This window comes from Nyctereutes procyonoides, unplaced genomic scaffold (genome assembly GCF_905146905.1).
Source record: "Nyctereutes procyonoides isolate TBG_1078 unplaced genomic scaffold, NYPRO_anot_genome, whole genome shotgun sequence".
NCBI lineage: Eukaryota > Metazoa > Chordata > Mammalia > Carnivora > Canidae > Nyctereutes > Nyctereutes procyonoides.
In genome coordinates this window covers 11,608,093-11,630,432 of record NW_026575049.1, presented here as the reverse complement: position 1 = coordinate 11,630,432, position 22,340 = coordinate 11,608,093, and the positions used below count along the sequence as shown (strand labels likewise).

General features: G+C 39.5%; 1 protein-coding gene across 1 annotated transcript; it reads right to left on the bottom strand.

The window, feature by feature from the left end:
- Nucleotides 1-1,827: 1,827 nt before the first annotated feature.
- CCT2 (chaperonin containing TCP1 subunit 2) lies at nt 1,828-20,106 on the bottom strand. Its single transcript, XM_055329238.1, has 15 exons — nt 20,029-20,106; nt 18,941-19,015; nt 18,755-18,820; nt 17,417-17,528; nt 16,822-16,898; nt 16,594-16,706; nt 15,600-15,802; nt 13,908-14,008; nt 13,578-13,705; nt 11,454-11,557; nt 8,435-8,554; nt 7,914-8,042; nt 7,620-7,723; nt 7,245-7,344; nt 1,828-6,070 (listed from the first exon to the last, which is right to left on the bottom strand). Exons 1-15 carry the CDS (start codon nt 20,029-20,031, stop codon nt 5,871-5,873), a joined length of 1,635 nt encoding a protein of 544 aa, XP_055185213.1. The 5' UTR covers nt 20,032-20,106; the 3' UTR covers nt 1,828-5,870.
- Nucleotides 20,107-22,340: the final 2,234 nt, after the last annotated feature.

Below are 22,340 nucleotides of genomic sequence, written 5' to 3'. Positions count from 1 at the left end.
GGTTAGAGGAACAGGGAACAGAAATGTCACCCTAATCTAATAAGAGCTAAAAGGCATGAAAAAAGGGGCTGTCAAAGTCTAGTGACAGGTCTCACAGGGGTGCAGCCATTTCCAGAGACAACACAAGCAGGAAGGAGGGATACCAATTCCCTACCCCAGATCCTGCCTCTGCCCCTGCAGTTCCACCACAGGCAGCTGAGAGGCAGTCAGCGAGAAAAATGGGCCGATGGCCTCCGAGCAGGCAAAGAATGGATCCTGGCTTGAGGACAGGAAAAGGAGAAGAAACAGGATACAGATTTTCCTTCAAAGAAAAACTGAAGGCCACCTAAAACAAAGATCCCAAGCACACAATCTTTCATGTAGCTACTGTTAACACACATTCTAAACCTAATTCCATGGCACGAAAGTTTTGTGAAAAACTCGCTGCTTCCGTATCTACGATTTCTGAGTTATAAGGAACTCTATTCTAAAACTGTTATACGAATGAGGCCTAGCTTGGTATTTACATTTGGACATTAAAATTTGTGAACTTGAGATAGTCTAGGTTTACGGCAACAGCGTAATAAGGGCTTCAAAGGATATGAATTCAAGGAAGGGAGTATCTTGGATGTGACAATGAAGATGCCATGTCTCTACCTCTTTTTAGATGAACGCTTACTTAGATCACTGGAGAGAACATGCTCAAGCATCCTTGTAAGTAAGATCTTACTCCAGCTATTTAGTACTCAGGACAGATGTTCAAACCCACTTCTACTGAAACCTTTGTAAGCTTTCTTGGTCATGACAAGTTCACCTGTTCCATCTCAGGTGTGGGGATGAAAACGGATGTTATGATGTGATAAAGTACTTAAAAAAAATTCAGTACAATTCTTTTTGATCATCTCAGGAAAAGTTTCTCCTTTATGTGAATGTTGGAGGACATATACTAGTATCGCAAAGAAAACCAAGTTTCCCCAGCTTCTGTTTTAACAGCTTCTACCAAAGTTATATTACAATGTTGAGACAAACTTTTCAGACAAAAACAAAACAGGACAGGGGTGCCTGGCTGACTCAGCCGGTAGAGCATGCGACTTCTTGATCCTAAGGTCATGGGTTCAAGCCTCATGTGGCGCCTACCTTAGAAAAACAAACACAACCAAACAGGTTGTTTTATCCATGTTTCTTAGAAAACCTTTTTGCTCTATGGGAATAAAATGTCTCCCCATTAAGGTTGACTACCTTATAAAACCTCAACCAACCTACTGCTGGGCTTTCTCTCATTTCTTGGGGATTCTCCTATACACTGATGAATAATCTCCGAATCTAAATTCACCTTTAAACCATTAACTCTACACACTTATCTTTATCACTCTCGAATCCATTTGCCAAAAACAAAAAACCCTAACACAACCATCAACAATGTTTAAATCTAACCACATCCATTTTCTTTAAGAGAATATTGCCTTTTTAAAGCATCAAAGGTGCTTGAGAAGCAGCTTGTAACAAACGACTTTTAAAACAGGACCCCTTCAAACTTGAACAGAATCCATAATTATTTTCTTCTATGCAAGAGAACAGTACTTAGTCTACCCAAAATGGAGAACTAAAACTTTAAGATACTTTAACTAAAACCTTAAGATACTTTTACTAAACAAAATTAAACAGTAACAAAAGCTATATACAATTACAAACCAAGAGAGTAACCTGTATTTATCACATCTAACTTGGACTGGACAAGATCGTTATTTCAAAAACATAGAAAGTCAATCATTAGTGAAACCAAACAACTCTATAGAGTATAACCGTTTGTTCCCATTAAATGATTAGAAATGATACAAACCACTAAGATAAGAACAATAATTGTTCAAATTTTTATTTTGATGCACAGTATGAGAAACAAACTTTTAAATCATCTGAATCTTATGGAAAATGAAACAGCAAATAAATTAGACCCATGTTAAAATAGAAGGTCAGTTATATGTCCAAACTTAAGGATATAAGAGCCACAGATAAACTTCGATTCCACAGTCTTCTTTGAGAGGTCGAAGTCTTTCAAACACAACTTTGCTATGAACTAACTGGTCCAGAGCTCAACAGCACATGGGAATGTTTAACAGGGGTGGTGATCAGGGACACGTTTCCTGCAAATATTACAAAACAACACTTAAGAAAAACGCAATGGTAAAACTGAAAAGCAGGATTGTAACCAAAGGTTTACATTAAATACAAACCCATCTGGAATCCTGAAACCATTAAAACCAATCCCCTATAACAAGGATGTTTCTACCTCGTAACTAACATCCCTCAATTATTACTGTATTAGTAAGAAGCCATTACAAAATCTGTGGAATGTGAAGACCTATAGATATGTAACAATTCTCAACTTCTCTAAACAACTTATTTAACAAATACACGTTCTCCCCAAAAAAGGCTAATTCATGTTTTCAACTAATGTGTTAGTCATTTTACTAAATCAAAGACAAAGACAGTTTACTCTTAACCAGAAGTTGTAAAATGACAAGGCTTTGGGCATCTAGATGAACATCTCTGGATCACTATCCTAAACAAATGAAAACAAACGCCAGCAAGTAAGCTAGAAAAGGGTCAGACAACTCACTCAAGTATATCGACAATGCCTTTCACATACATCTTAGATTTTAAACTTTTATTCTCTGGTGAGAAAATAATGAATCTCTCAAGAAGGCGGCATGGCAGGTGTACTAGAGAATTTTTTTACTTAGTGCCTATGTAAGCACTGCTTCTAGAGGCAAGTACAACAATCATTCTAGAGAAGCAGAAAAAGCATACAAACAGATCCAAAGAGCAGCATACTGGGACCATATAGAGAAAGATCTTCAGGACACCCGGGTGGCTCAGTGGTTGAGCGTCTGCCTGCAGCTCAGGGCGTGATCCCAGGGTCCGGGATCAAGTTTCGCATTGGGTTCCTTGCGGGGAGCCTGCTTCTTTCCTCTGCCCCTCTCTCTGACTCTCTCATGAATAAACATTTTAAAAACCTTAAAAGAAGATCTTTAACCCTGGAAGTTTTATGGGATGACTACAGGACGCTGAAAAACATCGGTAACAGAAAAAGTTCTCCAGCAGCTGTCACAGGTCAACTCCGGGAAAACGAGTCCCCTGGAGGTAAAATATGAGGAGTCGCCAGAGTCCAGTATGTTTGAGAAGGTGGAGTTAAACACAATTACTCAATGTTTCTTTACTGCAAATTACTGAGAACGTCTACCAAATTTAATAAAGACTTAAACCACTGAAACAGTGACAGCTGGGATGCCTGGGTGGCTCAGCGGTTTAGCGCCTGCCTTCCGCCCAGGGCGTGATCCTGGAGTCCTGGGATCGAGTCCCGCATCGGGCTCCACCCAAGGAGCCTGCTTCTCCCTCTGCCTGTGTCTCTGTCTCTCATGAATAAATAAACAAAATATAAATAAATAAATAAATAAATACACACATACATACATACATACATACAGTGACATCAGTTCAAACGAGGTATTATCGTGTGTACTTCAAATGTGGCTGAGAGTACCAAGTCACTGCAATGACGAGTGGGTGGCAGACCTTGCCGCCAATCCAGAAAACCTGATAGACCAGTTTCCCTTTGCTATCATTTTGCTTAAAGACAGGATATGGGGCACCTGGGTGGCTTAGCAGTTGAGCATCTGCTTTTGGCTCCGGTTGTGATCCCGGGGTCCTGGGAGCGAGTCCTGCTATCAGGTTCCCCACAAGGAGCCTGTTTCTCCCTCTGCCTGTTGTCTCTGCCTCCCTGTCTCTCATAAATAAATAAAATTTTAAAAATCTTAAAAAAAAACCCAAACAATACTTAACCAACTTGCTGGCATAATTCCAAGAAAACTCTCAACTTCTCCTTCCCTCACCAATGTTCCATTCCAAAACATGAGCAGTCCTCATTACCCTACCCTATCACAGTACCAGGACTAGAGAATCTTCAGATTTTTCAGCCCAGTTTTCCTTCCACTATACCACAGATTTAAATACCATTTCCCCTTTTCTCTCCATGTCCAAATCGCTATTTTCTCCTCTTTCCTTCTTCTAATAGTAATAGAACAGCTGCCATTCACAGGAAGAAAGCCACTGAAGTGGGTGCTACCGGGTTCCGCACAGAGAATCCTTGTGACAGAGTCCATTTAAGGTGCAATCTAATCTCATAGTGCTCCTCCTACCCTCCTGTTCCAGAAACGAACTCTCCGTGCTCCCATCTAAAACCAAGCCCTCCTCTTGTTCTCCCATTCCTCCTCACAGCCACTCAGCGGGCTGCCCCCCCTCCTGCATCCATCACCCCCCGAGATCACTCCCACTGACAGCACTGAATGCTCACTGTAGAGACCCATATTCTCTAGCTCCCATTCACAAGAGACTCCCCGAGAAAGCAGTTTATACATACATTTCCTCCAATTCTTCCCCTGGCCTCTGTTGAACCTAATTTAGACTTGTCCCCTCCACTCCACAAAACTGCTTGTTAAAAATACCAACAGCCTCTTTGCTAAATCAATCTTTAAGGTCAATTTTCAGGCTTTATCTTATTTATTCTTATCACCGTGGTGATCACTCCCCACCCCTAAGCACTTTTTCATTTGGCTTTTGAGACACACATTTCCTGGTCTTCCTCCTACCTCAGTGGCACCCACACCAACCTTTCAAATTCTGTATTATGGAAAATTTCAAACATACAGAAAATGTATAAAGAATCCCCATGTATCCATTACCCAGTTTTAATAATTATCCTTTATCCATACTTTTGTTCCTTGTTAGTGTCCTCTGCCAGTTGCTCTGAATCTTCCTAAACTTACCACTGAAGCTCTCAAGTGTTCAGTGCTTAAAACCGCTTTCTTCCTTTAGCTACATTCCCTCTCTTGGGGACACAATCAGTCTCATGGCTTTGAATGCCACATGTAGGCTGACAACTCCTAAACTTAGCAATCACACCTCAAACTTCTCTCCTAAACTACAGACTCAACTACCCAACTGCCTTCACAATGGAAAGCTCAAATGTCCAAGTCTGACACCCCCACCCTCCTTCCCAAAGTCTTCTGCATCTAAGAGAAATTCTCATTTCTCCAAGAAAAACCTTGGATGAGCCTTCATTTCCCTTTCCTCTCACACATTTTTATTTTTTTTATTTATTTATGATAGTCACACACAGAGAGTCTAGAGAGAGAGAGGCAGAGACGCAGGCTCCATGCCAGGAGCCTGATGCGGGACTCGATCCCGGATCTCCAGGATCGCGCCCTGGGCCAAAGGCAGGCGCCAAACCACTGAGCCACCCAGGGATCCCTCCTCTCACACCTTATATCCAAACCATAATCAAACTTCGCTGGCTCTACTTCAAAATCTTTTACCAGCTCTTCTCACCAACCTTACCTGTATCTACTGGTACAAGCCACCGTCCTCCCCACCCCATATCCCTGAACCACGGCCACTGAACAGGCAAAATTAACATTTTTAATAACTACTAGTAAGAACAATTAAAATTATTAACTGTGGGGATCCCTGGGTGGCTCGGCGGTTTAGTGCCTGCCTTTGGCCCCAGGCGCCCTTCTGGAGACCCGGGATCGAGTCCCACATCGGGCTCCTAGCATGGAGCCTGCAGACTCAGCCTGGTGAAAAGACATTTGTTCTTACTACTACAGCCCTTCACCCCCAATCTGGTTTTGACCTTTTCAAGCCTGGCTCTTGATGTGACCTTTCAATCCTGTGAGCTCCTCTATGTCACCCATTCCTCTCTCTTAAGCTTTTCTGCCTTAAATCTAAGAGTTGTGACTACGTATTTTAAATAACATGCATAACATTTTAGCTACACAAAAATGCCTTTTTCTATCAACTACAATTACCAAATACAATCATCTATTTGTTGCTTCCTAAAAACTGTTCATTAAAATGCTACAATAAAAATTATAAAATAAAATGCTACAATACCTTGGTGCTGCTTTGATAATGTTGTCCACACGCAGAATCACCTCTGCTGCTTCAGCTGCACTCAAAAGAACTTGTCGCTTCACTTGGAAACTTTCTGTTATACCCAGTACTGCCATATCTCCGATGGTACCTTCCTTCATATCTGAAGAGAGAAAGTAATTTACTAAATAACTACAGTTTTAACTAAATTTAACCAAAATATCCCTAATGATATACAACAAATAAAATTAATCGTTATGAAAAATGAGATTACAAGACCACACTACTCAATTTGTTAGAGAAATTTCATCAACCTAATTCAAGCCTTTTAGAAAATGAAAATGTCAATTATTGGATCATCTGTATTAATGGAAGACAACTAGGTCAGGTAATAGAAATTTTACACAGAAAACCCAATCACCTGTTTTATTATTTTATTTTTATTTTTTTTAGATTTTTATTTATTTATTCATGAGAGACAAAGAGGGAGAGAGGCAGAGACATAGGCAGAGAAAGAAGCAGGCCCTATGCAGGGAGCCCGATGCGGGACTCAATCCCGGGAATCCAGGATCACACGCCCTGGGCAGAAGGCAGGTGCCCAACCTCTGAGCCACCCAGGCGTCCCCTGTTTTTATCTATATACACGCGTGTATGTGTATATATATGTACACACGTATATATAAAATTACTGCAAAAAATGCGCTCATCACTAATTACCATGGATTCTTAAGAACTGGAAGAGAATTCAAAAGCCATCTACTTTTCCTTTTTAGAGAATGCAATACTTGACTTTTTGACAGATATTATTCATTAGCTCTCTCTTCTCCGGTGCAGAATTATCTATCCTCTATGACTGCTCCTATGTCTTGGACAGTTGACTGGGAAATTTTTCTATTTGAATTATTAAATCTACCTCTTTGGCCACTTTTATCTATGTATCAAAGGTCTGAAAAAAAAAAGATCTGCACTCAAGAATGTTTCATCTCTTAATAAGTTTCCCAGTGAGATTAGGATTTAATGTTGATTATACTCTAAGAAACTTAACAAAGTTTACATTTATTTCAGGATATTAGTACGATTTATGTATTTAAATCCTAGCCACCACATAGTAAACTAATTACAAGTCTTCTAACTAACTCTATAACCCCTTATGAAGAACACTTATGAAAGTGCTGAAAATAGGAAGTTAAACATTCTCCTAAGATATGTAATGGTTACGGAGGCAAGCACCACAGGAATCTTCTCTATGGTTACCAGAATTCATCTTAAAAAAAAAAAAAAAATTTGGTAAAGAGTTATTACCCTTACTTATTACAGGGTTCTAACCTACTTCTTACCCAGGCCAGCAGTTGTGTTGCCTTCACTGTGGGCAGCTCGCAGCTGGGCCACCAGGTCTGCACTGTCGTAGCCTGCGTTATCAGCTATGATAGTTGGCAGCTATAAAGTGAAAAAGACAAACGGTAACCATTCTACTCTAAGAGTTCATTTACTTCCACCTAGGACTTTTAAAAATCATACATTTATATGCAACGCAAAATTGTTCCCTTTGTAATTACTACTCATCATAAACTACAGAATCAAATTTAAGCAGTGTGAACCAGTATTTTCTTAAAGTCAAAAACACAAATGTGTCCAAGACAGAAAAATGTATTCATTTAAAAAACCATCAACACTCACAAAATTTATAAATTCAGATCTCTTTATCAACTTACCATTCTCAGTGCTTTAGCGTAAGACTCCATCGCAACAGCTTCTTTGCCTGGTGTTCTACTGGCAAGCTGTGTCACAGCATGAGCCATCAGCATCTCAGAACAGCCTTCAGATTAAAATGAAATTCCAGTAAAATATGATGGTTAGTTATCTCCAACAAACTCAATTACTGATTTTCCTTCAAACATGTAAAATATTTTAAAATTAAGTATAAATGCACTATATCTATCATATCATTATAGCCAAAACATTTACTGTCTTTATAAAACATGGTTTAATACTTTTAAAACACTTACCTCCTCCATACACTGTTCTAGAATCCTTCACAGTTTGGGCAAGAACACAAAGAGCATCATGCAAAGATCTTTCTGCTTCATCTAAAATCTGTTGAGTGGCCCCACGCAGAACAATGGTACAAGCTTCACCTGAAGTTAAAAAATAATATTCTTAGGTCACCGTGAATATTTAGTTACATAACAGTAAGAGTTTGTCTTCTATTTATGCAGATACTGGTTATGATTACTACTTGATTTAAAAATGAACATGTCCTCTGCTGTTATACGTTCTTTTTTGCTAATAATCCATGTTCACAGTAATTCTAAATTATCTAGAAAACAATCACGTTGAATATACACTGTTCACAAAGGCAAGGTTAACATGAATCTGACCTCAAGAGACTGAAATTAACATGCATCCTATGCTTCTCAAGAATTAAGACACATCACATTCCACTAAACATTAATAACTATTTCTTTTAAATTCAATCAAGCCTATCAAAGATTTAGGAACCTAAATCAGGATCTACATAATCACTTACCAAGGGCTACCCCAGAAAAGTGGATAAGTTTATCTTCTCCAATCATGACTTCTTCAATAAGCTTGCAACTTCCAAGCTTCACTAGTTCTGGGTGGTCAAAGGTAGAGGCAATTTCACCACCTATGAACATGAACATATGTTGGTTAAACGCACATGTTTAAAATTTGTTTTCTATCAAGAACTAATGAACACATTTAAGTTGATTGCTTACTATATACCAAGCACTCTTTTAAGCACTTCACATAAATTGACTAATCTTTATACAAAAACTCTGAGAGATGTTATTACTCGATACGAAATAATAAAATTGAGGCAAAGAGATACTTAGCTTCTTGTTCAAGGTTACATAGCTCAAACAAAAATACGGTGAAGCTGGGATTCAAATCCAAATTCTCTGTTTTCAGACTTACCTGTGCATACTCTATTTCCATAAGGTTAAACTGGGATTTTAACATTTACTGTTAAGTCTGAATTTAAATTCAGATTCTCTGTTGAATCTGGTCTAGACGACTAGTACCCTTATGATCCAATTTCCCAAAATATGAAAGTATTTGACTCTTTCATTACGTCAACAGATGTAGACATTAGAAACTGCTTAGAGTATCAGAAACCTGCTAATCATCAACTGAAATCTCAGAAAGCCCCTGTTAAGACTTAGAAAAAGGGGAGACCTATATTAAGAATTTCCCAGAGCAAACCTCATGAGGTGTCAAAAAAGTAAATGTATCTTGGGGCACCTGTGTGGCTCAGTCGGTTAAGCGTCCAACTCTTGGTTTTGGCTCAGTTTATGATCTCAGGGTCATGAGATAAGAGTGGTGTGTCAGGCTCGCACTCACACTCAAGTGTGGAGTAGCTTGTCCCTCTCCCTCAGCAGCTCCTCTCCCATGTACTCTCTCTCAAATAAATAAAATCTTTTAAAACAAAAACTAAATATATTTTATTGTGTCTTATTTCTATTCCTTATTTTCCCTCCATCTTCCATGGTGTAAACTGAAAGGTTCAGCCATTTCCTTTCCTGGTTTTAACTGCAAAAATTGTTTCCATCTTAAAATCCTTTTCTCTAAGTTTATTACTCTTTTAATAAAGCAGATTCCCTCTATCAACATCCTTTTCATACTCCTTACTGTTAAGTCTGAATTACTGATACTTGACATCTAATTTACAGAAAATTTATTAAAAGGACTCGGATCTTTCCAACTCAGCTGATTTATACTCATCTGTACAGCTGAAGCTTGACTGGTCTGCGCCTGAGCCTGCTATGTGTTCTAGATGTGAGACGCAAGGTATTTTCGACACCACACCCCCAAAATGAGACTAATTTGGCTAATGAGAATTTTCACTTAGCCACATCTGAGAAAATATTTCTAGACATTACGAAAGCCAACTTCACACATCTTGACAACACACAAGTTAAGAATGGGAGGAACCACAGGGTTACCGTTGCATTTGGTTGTGCTTGGCGCAGTGAATTTTCTTCTGAGTATATGTGGCAATGTATCAAGTCGATATCAAACTTATCCCATGAATGTGCTATCATTAACGTTTATTTCTTATGTCGTGATCTTTAATTTTTTGCCTTAAAGGAGTAATTACCCCGTAAATTTTATCACCTTAAGCAAGTGATATATATGTAATGGCTCTTAAAGAACTCTTTAAGTATGGGGAAGCCTGGGTGGCTCAGTGGTTGAGTGTCTGCCCTCAGCTCAGGTCATGGTCCTGGATTTCCAGGATCGAGTCCCACATTGGGCCCCCTTCCCTGCAGGGAGCCTGCTTCTCTCAATCATGAATAAATAAATAAAAATAAAATCTTAAGAAAAAAAAAAAAAACTCCAAGTACCTTAATGGCTTTTTTTTTTTTTTAGATTTTATTCATTTATTCATGAGAGTTACAGAGAAAGAGAGAGGCAGAGACACAGGCAGAGTGAGAAATGTGGGACTCGATCCCAGTTCTCCAGGACCACGCCCTGGACTGAAGGCAGCGCTAAACCACTGAGCCACCCAGGCTGCTCCCGTAATGGCTCTTAAAGAACTTTAATTAAAGCAAGTAACCTCTCTTCAAAGTAATTAAAGGAAAAACATCTCTTTTTAGGTCAGAAGACCACACTTCTCAAAATATTAAGAGTGGATTAAGAAGTTACTCTGAGATGAAACCAATTCTACCCTTAATAATAATTAGCATACTTCTAATACTCATAGCACTCAAAAACTGATTTTATATCTCAAAACCCTCTTCTTAATTCTCATTGCAGGATCGCAAACCAACTTTCCAACCCATTCATTCATTTTCAAAGCCCTGAAAATTAGAGAATAAAGGCTGCAAAACGTAGTCTTTCAAGGGCTACTTAGTGGTTATTTTAAAAACTATTACTACAATAAAAAGTCAACAAGTTGCTCGTTGTCATTTTGATGTCAGACATTATCTTATTTAATTTTAAACAAATTTCTATTCCACACAACTGGGATTTTCAATCTCATACCTCTATTGGAGTGTATCATACTATACTAACTTTTCATTATTCATTGCTGGATTGTTTCACACATAGTTCAACATTACTTCCACAAATTTAAAAAAATTAACAGAAATAATGTTTAAGCACTGGACCCACACTCTGACACAGTCAAGTGTTCAGTAAAGGTCACTATTATAACTTACCACTGCAAAGAGCACAAAGCATTTGAGACTTAGCACTAGAAATAAACAAATGAATAAACTAGATAAAACTTAGTCCTTCTTAAGGTTTAGTTTTAGACTAGGGTAGAACACTGGTCCTGTGCGTTTGTGAGAAAAGACCTATTATCTTTAAAACAATGCAACAAAAAGGTACCTATAGCTATAGCAAACATGGCAGATAATTTGGTTATCTAAGGATGTCAAAAACTGTTTCTGAGAATAATGAAGATATTCTCAAGTCCCTTAAAAAGTATGTCTTTTTACTCTGAACAGTGTAAATTACATATATTAACATTCAATAAATCCAAGAGTGATTAATGTTCGAAATTAATGTCTTTTTTCTCCTACCTGTAACAAGAGCTAGGCGTTCCACACCTGCAAAATCTGCATGTTCGATAGCCATAACACCAGCAGCACCAAAGAGCTGTTCAGGGTAATTGTAAATTAACTGCCTATAAATAAAAATGTTCAAAATTGTTACTTCACAAGGCTAAAAAACACGGAACCATTTTTTCCTTACCAATAAGGAAATACAAATTAGAAATCCCCTATCTTCCCTATGCAGTAATTCATAAATTATATAACTTAACTGCAATAGCACTGCAAACAGATAGTTTTTTTATATTGCTATTGACAGGATAAACCGGACCATAATCCTGAAAAGCAATGTAACAGAAATCCACCAAAAACCTATCAATGCTCACATGCTTTAATTCCACTTTGGAGGCTCTACAGCAAGAAAATGAATTTAGATGTTAAAAATCTTTAATGAAGGGATGTATAAAAATTTTTACAATCAACAGCAAAACCTGCCAATGACTCAAAGTCTATCAGGAATGTGTGCAAATCACAATTCACCAATTATGAAAGCTTGATATTTTAAGGAATGTGTGCAAATCACCATTTACCAATTATGAAAGCTTGATATTTTAAGTAAAAATTTATACTGTTTGTTAAGTAAAAAAAAAAAAAAGGCGAGTTATAAAGGCCTATGTTCACAACTAAGTGAAAAACTGGAATTAGAAACCACACATACAAAGTCGGCTTAATAAAAATTTCAGGAAGGTTAGACCTCAGATTGTTCCTTTTTTATACTTTTTTATCTCCCAAAATGAGCATGTTATTTTTATAATAGGAGTAAAAAGGACACATTTAGAAGTTTAGAACTTAAAAAAAATTTTTAAACAAATAATCCGTATAAGGGTCTCCTCTGGTTGGCTCAGTTAAGCCCCCAACTCTTGATTTTAGCTCAGGTCATGATTTCATGGCCGTGGGATACAGCCCCACATCAGGCTCCACACTGGGCATACAGCCTGCTTAGGATTCTCTTTGCCCCTCCCTGCAAATATTTGATTTTCCATCAAATATCAACTGTCAAAGTTAACCACTGCCATTTTATTGCTAGGAATAAGCTGTTCCTCTTGGTCTTTTCACCATTTAAAACAATCCAAAGGATTTAAGTAGAGAAAATTAGACAGAGACCCTGAGGTAGGAATGAACAAATAGTTCAAAGCAGTGGGTTCAGGCCACCCGAACCTGGAAGCAATTAGAAGACTTTCTACCCAAACTCCAGCCTGGGCTTCTGGAGCAAAAGGGCGACACGGTGAGTACCGGACTCCTCTACTGCCCACTCTAGACCCTACCGTGAGTGGCAGTCACTACCGTTGGATCCTGGGTATGTGGCCCCGTAATATCGATTACTCAGAGATGGAAGAAAGCTGTGAGCGAGTGCCTACCTCCTGGACACGGATTCCGTGTTATGCTGCCTCAGGCCACTGGAGTGGATAGAGTCATGACTTTTTTTTTTTTTTTGAAAAAACTTTTCTATTGCCTTTGGGGGAAAACAAAAATCTACCGACACCTTAGATACTAACAATTAAAAATTCACAGTTTACACATACTTTCATACAAAAAAAAAGACCTAAAACTATTACTTTTCATCTCTTCATTCTTGTTTTATTCCTTTGCTATTGGTTTTTGGCTACTTCAAACTCCCACCACTTTAATATGGAATTGAATCTCTTCACCAGGGACGTCTGGGTGGCTCAGGTCATGATCCCTGGGTCCAGGGAGCGAGTCTCACATTGGGTTCCCTGTGTGGAACCTGCTTCTCCCTCTCTGCTTGTGTTTCTGCCTCTGTCTCTAATAAGTAAATAAAATCTTTGGGGGGGGAAAAGTATCCAAAAAAAAAATCTCTCTACTACTATAGTATACACTATAGCCCAAGACTAAAATGTAACTGCCAGAGCAGAAAACTTATTAATGTAACAAAGCTTATTAAGTATATTAACGTAAAACAGTACCATCATTGTGATGCAAATGCCATTATAAAATTCTATTTGGGAAAAAAAAAAAAACACCAGTTCCTAATAACATGTCACTAATTCAATATGAAGTATTTCCGTAAGTCTTTGTAGACAAAAACCATTTATTAGATTATTACAAATATTGTTAGCAAAAGCACATACATACCTGTTAATAAAGCAATTTATCCCATGCTTAAGAATACGTTCAACTTTCTCCTTCATTTTTTCCTTTTCGGCATGTTCTATTTCAGCAACCTTTGCTGTAGAATCAACTCTTACTCTGGAACCAAATATCTAAGACAAAAGCATAAACAGTAGGATCACTTTCTTTACTTTTAAGAGTCCCACATCAAAAACATTTTTATGTAAATACACTAAAACGACATATTTGAATACATTCATATATGTTCTAGGTTTTTTTTTAGCACAACTCATTTTGAGCCTGAGTTTATAAAGCAGCTAATAATTAGAATTCCAAGAAACATAGTGAACGTACCTTTATTTTGTCTGTATCCATACCAGTATTTGCAATGAGAATTTTAGCATTTTCAATTCGCTTTGGTTGATTTACTCCAATTTTTTTATCCAACAGAAAACCTACAATAGAGTGTTGTAATACTTCAAAAATATGTTGATAAATCTTTATGTCTGCTTTATTAAATTACTCTTTCAAAGAACACATTTAAGTCCAATTCCCAAATTCCTAGAACCTATAAAGCTTTTCACTAAAGCAAGTGATCATAAAAATCAATTTAGCAGGTGGATATCTTAAGGGCACAGCACAAATATTAAGAATAAATATAGTATTTTGAAACTTGTTTCACATGTAACAAAATATGCAGTTGTGGATTGTAATATAAGCTACTAAGTCCACTTTCATTAGCTTAAAACCAACCCAAAAGAAAAATGGTGAAGATTCAGGAAAACAAGGTATTGCTAGAGATTACTAAGCTTTTTAAAGAACTGAGGCTGGTGATAAAATTTAAAAAAAGAAAAGAAAAAAATGCATGTACAATGGAGTCAGACAAACCTAGTCCCAATCATGTCCATGCTGCTTACATGCTCTATGTGTGCAACCTTGGACAAATTAACCTTAGCTATTCATGTGTAAAACAAGAGTTATCATCACTGGCAAAGATTCTAGTTTCCAGCCTATGGGCCTGTGATTTGGAATTCTCTTTCCAGGCTTCCTTTAGATGCACACATAACTTTCACCTTTTTAAGCCATTACCATCTTGAGTTTTCTGCTCTATTCAGATGAACCTAATTCTCAATCACTGGAATCGATACCATGAGGAATAAACGACATTTTAAGCAAAATTTGTATTAGAATACTTGTACAGAACACTCAAAAATGGTAGCTATCCTGTTTTCATTACCTTTCCTCACCATTAGCCCCTATTAAAAATGCTACACAGCCCTTGCATATAAATTCAACAAGAGTCTATTTTCAGAATTGTTACTCCCTTGAAATAGAGACAAATAACATACAGTAAGATTTGGAGACAAATCACTGGTAAAGCTGTTTCTCCTCTATACAAGAGAATGCTTACACATTTGGTAAATACAATATTAACATGTTTCGGGGTAGGGGGATGGGGTAGCTGGGTGATGGGCATTGAGCAAGGCACGTGATACGATAGGCGCTACATGTCATATGCAACTGATAAATTATTGAACACTGCAAATGAAACTAACGGTATACTACATTAGCTAACTGAATTTAATTAAGGTATTTTGAAAAATTCATACTCTAAGAACAAAATATGTTATTACTAAGGAAATTGTAGTTGCTAAAACATTTATTCCTTTTTAAGAAAACCAAGAACTAAAACTTCAATACCTACCAGCTAAATGATACGACTTACACAAACTTCCTGGAAAAAGTGCCATTTCAGAATAGCTTTTATTAAAACTGTAATTTCTTTACTAGAGACTGCAAGAACTTCAAGGTATAAAGTGAAACCTTTGAGATTATCAAAGAAATGCTGGCATGGTGTGAAATGAAGCACACAGTTAAGTACAAGAAGTGGATTAAAAAGACAAAAACAGTTGCAATATGATTTGTACCCTTCAAGACTTTTCTGGCTTTGTAAAGTGTCACTAGTCCCAACGAGCTAAAAAGATTCACTATTTATCCTTCAACACCTGACGAAAGCCTGTTTTCCCATATTCAACACACACATACCTTCATCTAAATAGGAATCTGCCAGACTTCCTCCTAGCTTCTTGATGACATGAATTGCCTCCAGATTACCAGAGCCTTTCAGTCTGAGAACAGCTTCTACGGCTAACTGAGTAAAGTGGTCTTTGTGATGAGTAAGAAGTTTTGAGGACAATGTTGTTCCCGCAATGTTCATTAAATCTTGACGGAACTTAACTTCGTCAGAACTAAAAGAAAAAAAAAAAAAAGGCAAAAAGACTCATGCCTGTTTTTAAAATGCTTCTCCAAAGATATCAGTCCTATTTTTCTTTTCAAAATTCATCCAAATACTTGTCAAAAGATAATTTCACCCCAGTCGGGGCTCTAAGCTTTGGCAAAAGAATTAAAGTTCACCAGCAATCAAGAAACGCACAATTAAAGGATACTACACCTTCCCCACCAATCTGGCAGCACACCAAAATAGAAACACAAGCAGACAAAATAATACCAAATGCTTCAAGAACATGGATAAATGAGTATTGCTATACAGATTATCGAGAGTAAAAATAAAGGTTCTCTAGAGAATTATTTGTAAATAAAAATGTCTTCAAATACACATATACATTTGGACCCAACAATTACACTTCCTGAAACATTTTTCTGGTTAAGAGGTTTGTCACAACTGTTATTGTAAATCTTAAATTTATCAAAATACAGATCTCCAACTCTAGATAGATAAATTACACTATAATCAAATGTTTACCTGTTAAAATATTGAAGAAAATATTAACATTCAGAAATATGCTTATTATTCAATTAAGTTAGAAGCTAAAAAACCCTCTACACAATGACTCTGTGTTTTGTTTTTTGTGATTTTACATTCTGGAGTGTAATGTGGGGATGTTTTGTTATTGGGACAGGATGAGGCAACAGGGTCATGTTTCTGTATGCTCTTCACTATTCTCCAAACTTCCTGCATCGAGCATCATTTTGAAAAAAATGTTAAAAGTTTAAAACAGTATTATTCTGGTATACTGACCCATGATCAACTGCAGAATTCAACAGAGCCTGTCTTGCTGCCTTTGTGGCTTCTCTCCAACCCGCAATGATGGTCTGTGGGTGAATCTTTTTTGCAATCAAAGTTTCTGCTTCCTATTAATAAACAGTGGAAAACATTCAATAGAAAATACACAGAAAGAACTCAACTACTTCTGATACAAGAGCAAAAAACAGTAAAATGAGGTTAAAGTTGCTCAGATACCCTTACCCTTAGTAATTCTGCTGCTAGCACAGTAACAGAGGTAGTACCATCACCAACTTCATCATCTTGAACCCTTGACATATCTAGAAGTAAGAAACTAGTTCGTAACTCATTTATATTTTATATAAATGCATTCTGAATTACTTCTCCATAGCTTACCTAATTCTCCAAACATATTGACTAATAACCTCAATCTCACTGATGTAAGTTTCCTTACCAGACAAACTCTTTAGAGATTCTCAGCCTAGAAATGTTTTATATTAATAGCATGGCACTTCAGAAGCTTTTAGTTTACTAATGGTAGTAATTAAAAATTGGACATCAATTAACTGAAAGTAGTCAATAAAGCCTAGTTAAAAATCATTTCAGGGGCACCCAGGTGGCTCAGTGGTTTAGCACCTGCCTTCGGCTCAGGGCGTGATCCTGGGGTCCTGGGATCGAGTCCCACATCGGGCTCCGTGCATGGAGCCTGATTCTCCCTCTGTGTCTTTGCCTCTCTCCCTCTGTCTCTCATGAGTAAATAAATAAAATCTTTTCAAAAATAAATTTTAAAAAAATGTGTTTTAAAAATGGTAAAAAAAACTATCACTTTCAGACTTACCAACTAAAACTTTAGCTGCTGGATTGTCCACACCGATGTTTTTTAGAATAGTTGCACCATCATTGGTTACCATAAGAGAAGCATCTCGTCCACTGCTTAATAGAATTTTATCCTAAAAGGAACAGATTTGATTCAAGTTAAGATACAAACACATCTGGAAGAATGTACTGGTCAATCAGTACTCTCATATTCTGCTAACGTGTAAATACTCTGGATGGCAATTTGGCAAAAATCCAAATTTTTCCAGTGCATACACTCTGTAAACAAACCTTGGTGTTTGTCCCTAAAAACACTCAAACAAGGAGACATGAACCAGGTTGTTTCAGCACTGTAATAGCAAAAACAATGGAAACAAACGTGTCCCTCAATGTGGTTTAATAGAAAATACAGATTATCTATATTAAAAAGGATTTTCTTAAAACCTACAGAAAAGGGGCAGCCTGGGTGGCTCAGCAGCTTAGCGCCACCTTCAGCCCAGAGCCTGATCCTGGAGACCGGGGATTGAGTCCCACGTTGGGCTCCCTGCGTGGAGGCTGCTTCTCCCTCTGCCTGTGTCTCTGCCTCTCTCTCTCTCATGAATAAATAAAATATTTTTTAAAAAAACCTACAGAAAAAGTACACATAGTAGTATCTTTAAAGAATACATGTAGCAAAACACATAATAGGCACCTAAATCTATTGGGAATATTTACATCCAGATAGAAGAATGGTTGTCACTGGAGAAGGGACTGAAGATGGTGGTCTAAGGGGCTTTAGTTGTATCAGTACTGTTCTGATTTTTAGGAAAGAGAACCTATCCATGTCTTAATGTATATAAAAGTTAATTTTGAAGTTTAAAAAGCATCCCCAGGGCAGCCCCGGTGGCGCAGCGGTTTAGCGCCGCCTGCAGCCCAGGGTGTGATCCTGGAGACCTGGGATCGAGTCCCACATCGGGCTTCCTGCATGGAGCCTGCTTCTCCCTCTGCCTGTGTCTGCCTCTCTCTCTCTCTGTGTGTCTCTATGAATAAATAAATAAAAATATTTAAAAAAAATAAAAATAAAAATAAAAATAAAAAGCATCCCCAGAGGAACGCCTGGGTAGCTCAGTGGCTAAGCATCTGCCTTTAGCTCAAGGCATGATCCTGAAGTCCTGGGATCAAGTCCCACATGAGGCTCCCTGCATGGAGCCTGCTTCTCCCTCTGCCTGTGTCTCTGCCTAATGAATAAATAAAATATTAAAAAAAAAAAAACCCAAAGAGGGAGTTCTTAACTAGATTTCCAACAACGGCTCTCAAGCAGCAACAAACCACAATGGCTCTCAAGCAGCATCGAACCATACGGATTCCTTGTTGTCCTTACCATGCCCTTAGGTCCTAGGGTGCTCTTCACCAAGTCTCCAATAGCAATGGCACCAATAAAAGATGACTGGAGTAATTTAAAAAAAAGAGAGAGAGAGAGAAATTAAAAGTAAAAATCAATCTTACAGTCTGAAAATTCCTAAAGTGCAACAGCAAGACTTTTAGAGAATGGGAGAAGGCGGCTTACCAGCCGAGCCGTCTCCGCTCTCTCTTCATCAGCTCCAGCCTTGAAGATGTTCACAGGTGCGAGGGAAAGGGACGCCTGAAAGAAAAAAAAAATCAACAATCAGCTTGAATACCAATATTTAACGCGTATATACAGTGATGCATTCCTGCTAGAAATACATGTAAGCATTTAAGAGGAGGTCAGTTCACGGCAGAAGCGCGCTTCTCCCAGCAAATGACGTTGTGCATCACCCCGGGGCGGAGGTCTGCGGAAGCGGGGGCGAGGGGCTGCAAAGCTGTGTGAACGAGGGGATCTGCGGGCGCTCGCTCTCCGGGTAAACATCACAGCGCAGAGGAGGGCTGTGCAGGCTGAACACGGGGCAGCCCTAGCGCCGCTTGCCGCCCGGGCCGTGACCCCGGGGTACCGGGATCGAGTCCTGCGTCGCGCTCCCCGCGTGGAGCCTGCTTCTCCGTCCGCCTGTGTCTCTGCCTCTAATCAATAAATAAGATATTAAAAAAAAAAAAAAAAAGGCTTCGGGATCCCTGGGTGGCTCAGCGGTTTGGCGCCTGCCTTGGGCCCAGGGCGTGACCCCGGGGTCACGGGATCGAGGCCCAGGTCGGGCTCCTGCGTGGAGCCTGCTTCTCCGCCCCTCTCTCTCTGTGTCTATTATGAATAAATAAATAAATAAATAAATAAATAAATAAATCTTTAAAAAAACAAAAGGGTTATTAAGGTGGCTTTGAGGCCGAGGCAGGCATGGGCCTCCATCTGCGCCCACGGCTCCACGCCCCGCCCCGCCCCGCCGAGGAGGGCGGGGCCTGCCGCGCCAGCCCGCCCCGGGCACTAGAAGCTTCTCCGCGCGGGCTGAGCCCGGGGCGTCGGGCCCTGGGAGCGGCCGAGACCGCCCGGGACGCGGCACCGAGGCCCGCACCCCCCCCCTCCCGGGAGCGACAGAGGGCTCGGCCGGCGGCGCGCGCCATGCGCGGCGGGCGGCCTCATGGGACGGACACGAGGAGCCTGCGGCGACGGGAGGGCGGACGCGAGGGGCGGCGGGGGCGGGGGGGGGGGGCGGCGGCGGGGCTTGGGCAGGGCCGCGGGGCCAGGCTCACCATGGTTCCGCGGCTTCGGCACACGCGCTCGCCCCTCACGGCTCACGCCCGGGACCGGAGGGAAGAGAAGCCGGAAATGACGGCACACGCTCCACCGCAGGGGGCGGGGCCCGGCCGGCGCGCGCCGCTGCCGCCTGGCGCCGCCCTCTGGGCCAGGGCGGGGGAGCCGTTGGGAGCGGAGGATGGCGTCGGAAACGCAGCACGTCACACGGGGAGGGGGCGGGGCTTCAGCTCACGCTCCGCCCCCTGCGGCACCGCCCACTGGGGGCGGGGCCGACGTCAGGGGTGGAGCCCGGGGCGAACAAAGGGGACGCCGCGCCTCGCGTTGCCATAGCAACGGAGTTTCCCGCCCCTCCCCCCAATTTCATCTTTAAAAATTCGCCTTAAAAATATCACAGATGCACAGCTTTTCGAGTGTTAGAGACTAAGAACGAAAAAATAATTCCCCAGCCACACTTCTTTCCCCAGAAGCAACCACATTCAGCTTGTGCACACTGTGCAGTTTGACAGGTTTTTTATTTTTTTTGGGGGGGGGGCGTTACCTTATATTACTGAATATTTTTTATTGCTGATTTAATTTTAAGGGTTATTTATTGAGTGACGAGGAAGACTTACACTCCTTTTTTTCCAAGTACAATTTTTTAATAAAGATAATTACAAAAGATGGAAAAATCAGCTCATAAAGGCCAATTACTTCTTTAATCAGTTTTTGACATAATAACTCACATCAATTTTAAATACTATCACATAAAGCATATTGGAGAATAGAGATTTTGCTTCATAATTAGAAAACTCACAATAAAACTTGCCAAGAAAAACAACAAAACAAAGCCATTTTGAAAATAAATACAGTCCATGCCAAAGTAGTATAAAATGAAGCCGGAAGTCTTCAAAAAGAAAAAATTTTCTTCCCAGTATTTTCTCACTCGTTTATGGTTTCTGAACTTACGCTCCTTTTATTGCATTTTAAAAAGCGGTTTTTAATGGGACATTGTCTAGGACACAGTCTTATGAAGGCTGATGGAGATCTGTGCCCCACTTGCTCATTTTCAGGGCTTACATTTTGCTCCTTTTCTCCTCTCCACTACTAGAGACGACTAATAAACTCTTACATGATGTGTTGGTACAGACTAAGGTTGATCCCACATATTTCAGTTTTATTATTAAAAAACAAAACTTTCAAAAAATAAATAAAAATAAAAACCAAAATTTTCAAAAAAACAAATAAAGATAAAAGACAAAATTTTCTATTTGAAGTTAACCGGCCAGGATGGTTGCAGTAAAATGTTTTGTGCTTTAAAAAAATCTATTAGTTGTCTTTTACCGACTGATCCCCTTTTCTCCCTTTGACTAATGAATGGATCACTTAGCAAGTGCTTGGACTTACCTGCAGTTGCTAACACTGGTGGGTGTTTCCCATTTTTAATTGTTTTTAACTCTTGAGATAAACTTTAAGAATAGTTTACGTCTGGGATTGACGGGCTCTGGGGAGGAAACCAAATCCGACCGGCCACCTGATTTTTTATGGCTGGAGAGTTAAGAATGGTTTTTTCATTTTTAAATGATGGAGGAAAGAAAGAAGACTATTTCGTGACATACTGATATCATATGAAATTTGTATTGTGGTGTCCATAAAACTTGGTTGGAACATAAGCATACCCATTTTGTTTAATATACATATTTTTAAAGTTTTGGGGTTTTTACATTTTTGTTGTTGTTTTTTAGTAATCTCTGCACCCAGTGTGGGGCTAGAACTCCTGACCCTGACATCAGTAGTCACATGCTTTTGCAACTGAGCCAGCCAGCTGCCCCTACCCATTCATTTTTATGCTGTGCATGTGACCCAGAATTATACAGTGGCAGAGTGGCTGTGACACACTGTCTACCCCAAAAGCCTAAAATAGTTATTATCTGATCCTTTACAGGAAAAATTTGCTGACCATGCTTTACATTATTCTCAAGGTCCACCATGAAAAGGGGTCTTCAGATTGGACTTAAATTATTTTACTTCTACCAACAGTTTTTTTTGAAAACGTGCTCTTCTTGCAGGAAATGCACTTGAATGGGCAGATCCCAAGTCTGGGATGAGAAGAGTCTCAATGAGAAGCTGAGAGGCCTGCACAATATTAAAAAGGTCTTTCGTTTTTTTTTTTTTTTTTTAGATTATATTTATTTATTTATTCATATGAGAGACACAGAGAGAGGGAGGGAGAGGCAGAGACACAGGCAGAGGGAGAAGCAGGCTCCATGCAGGGAGTCTGACATGGGACTGGATCCCGGGCCTCCAGGATCAGGCCCTGGACTGAAGGTGG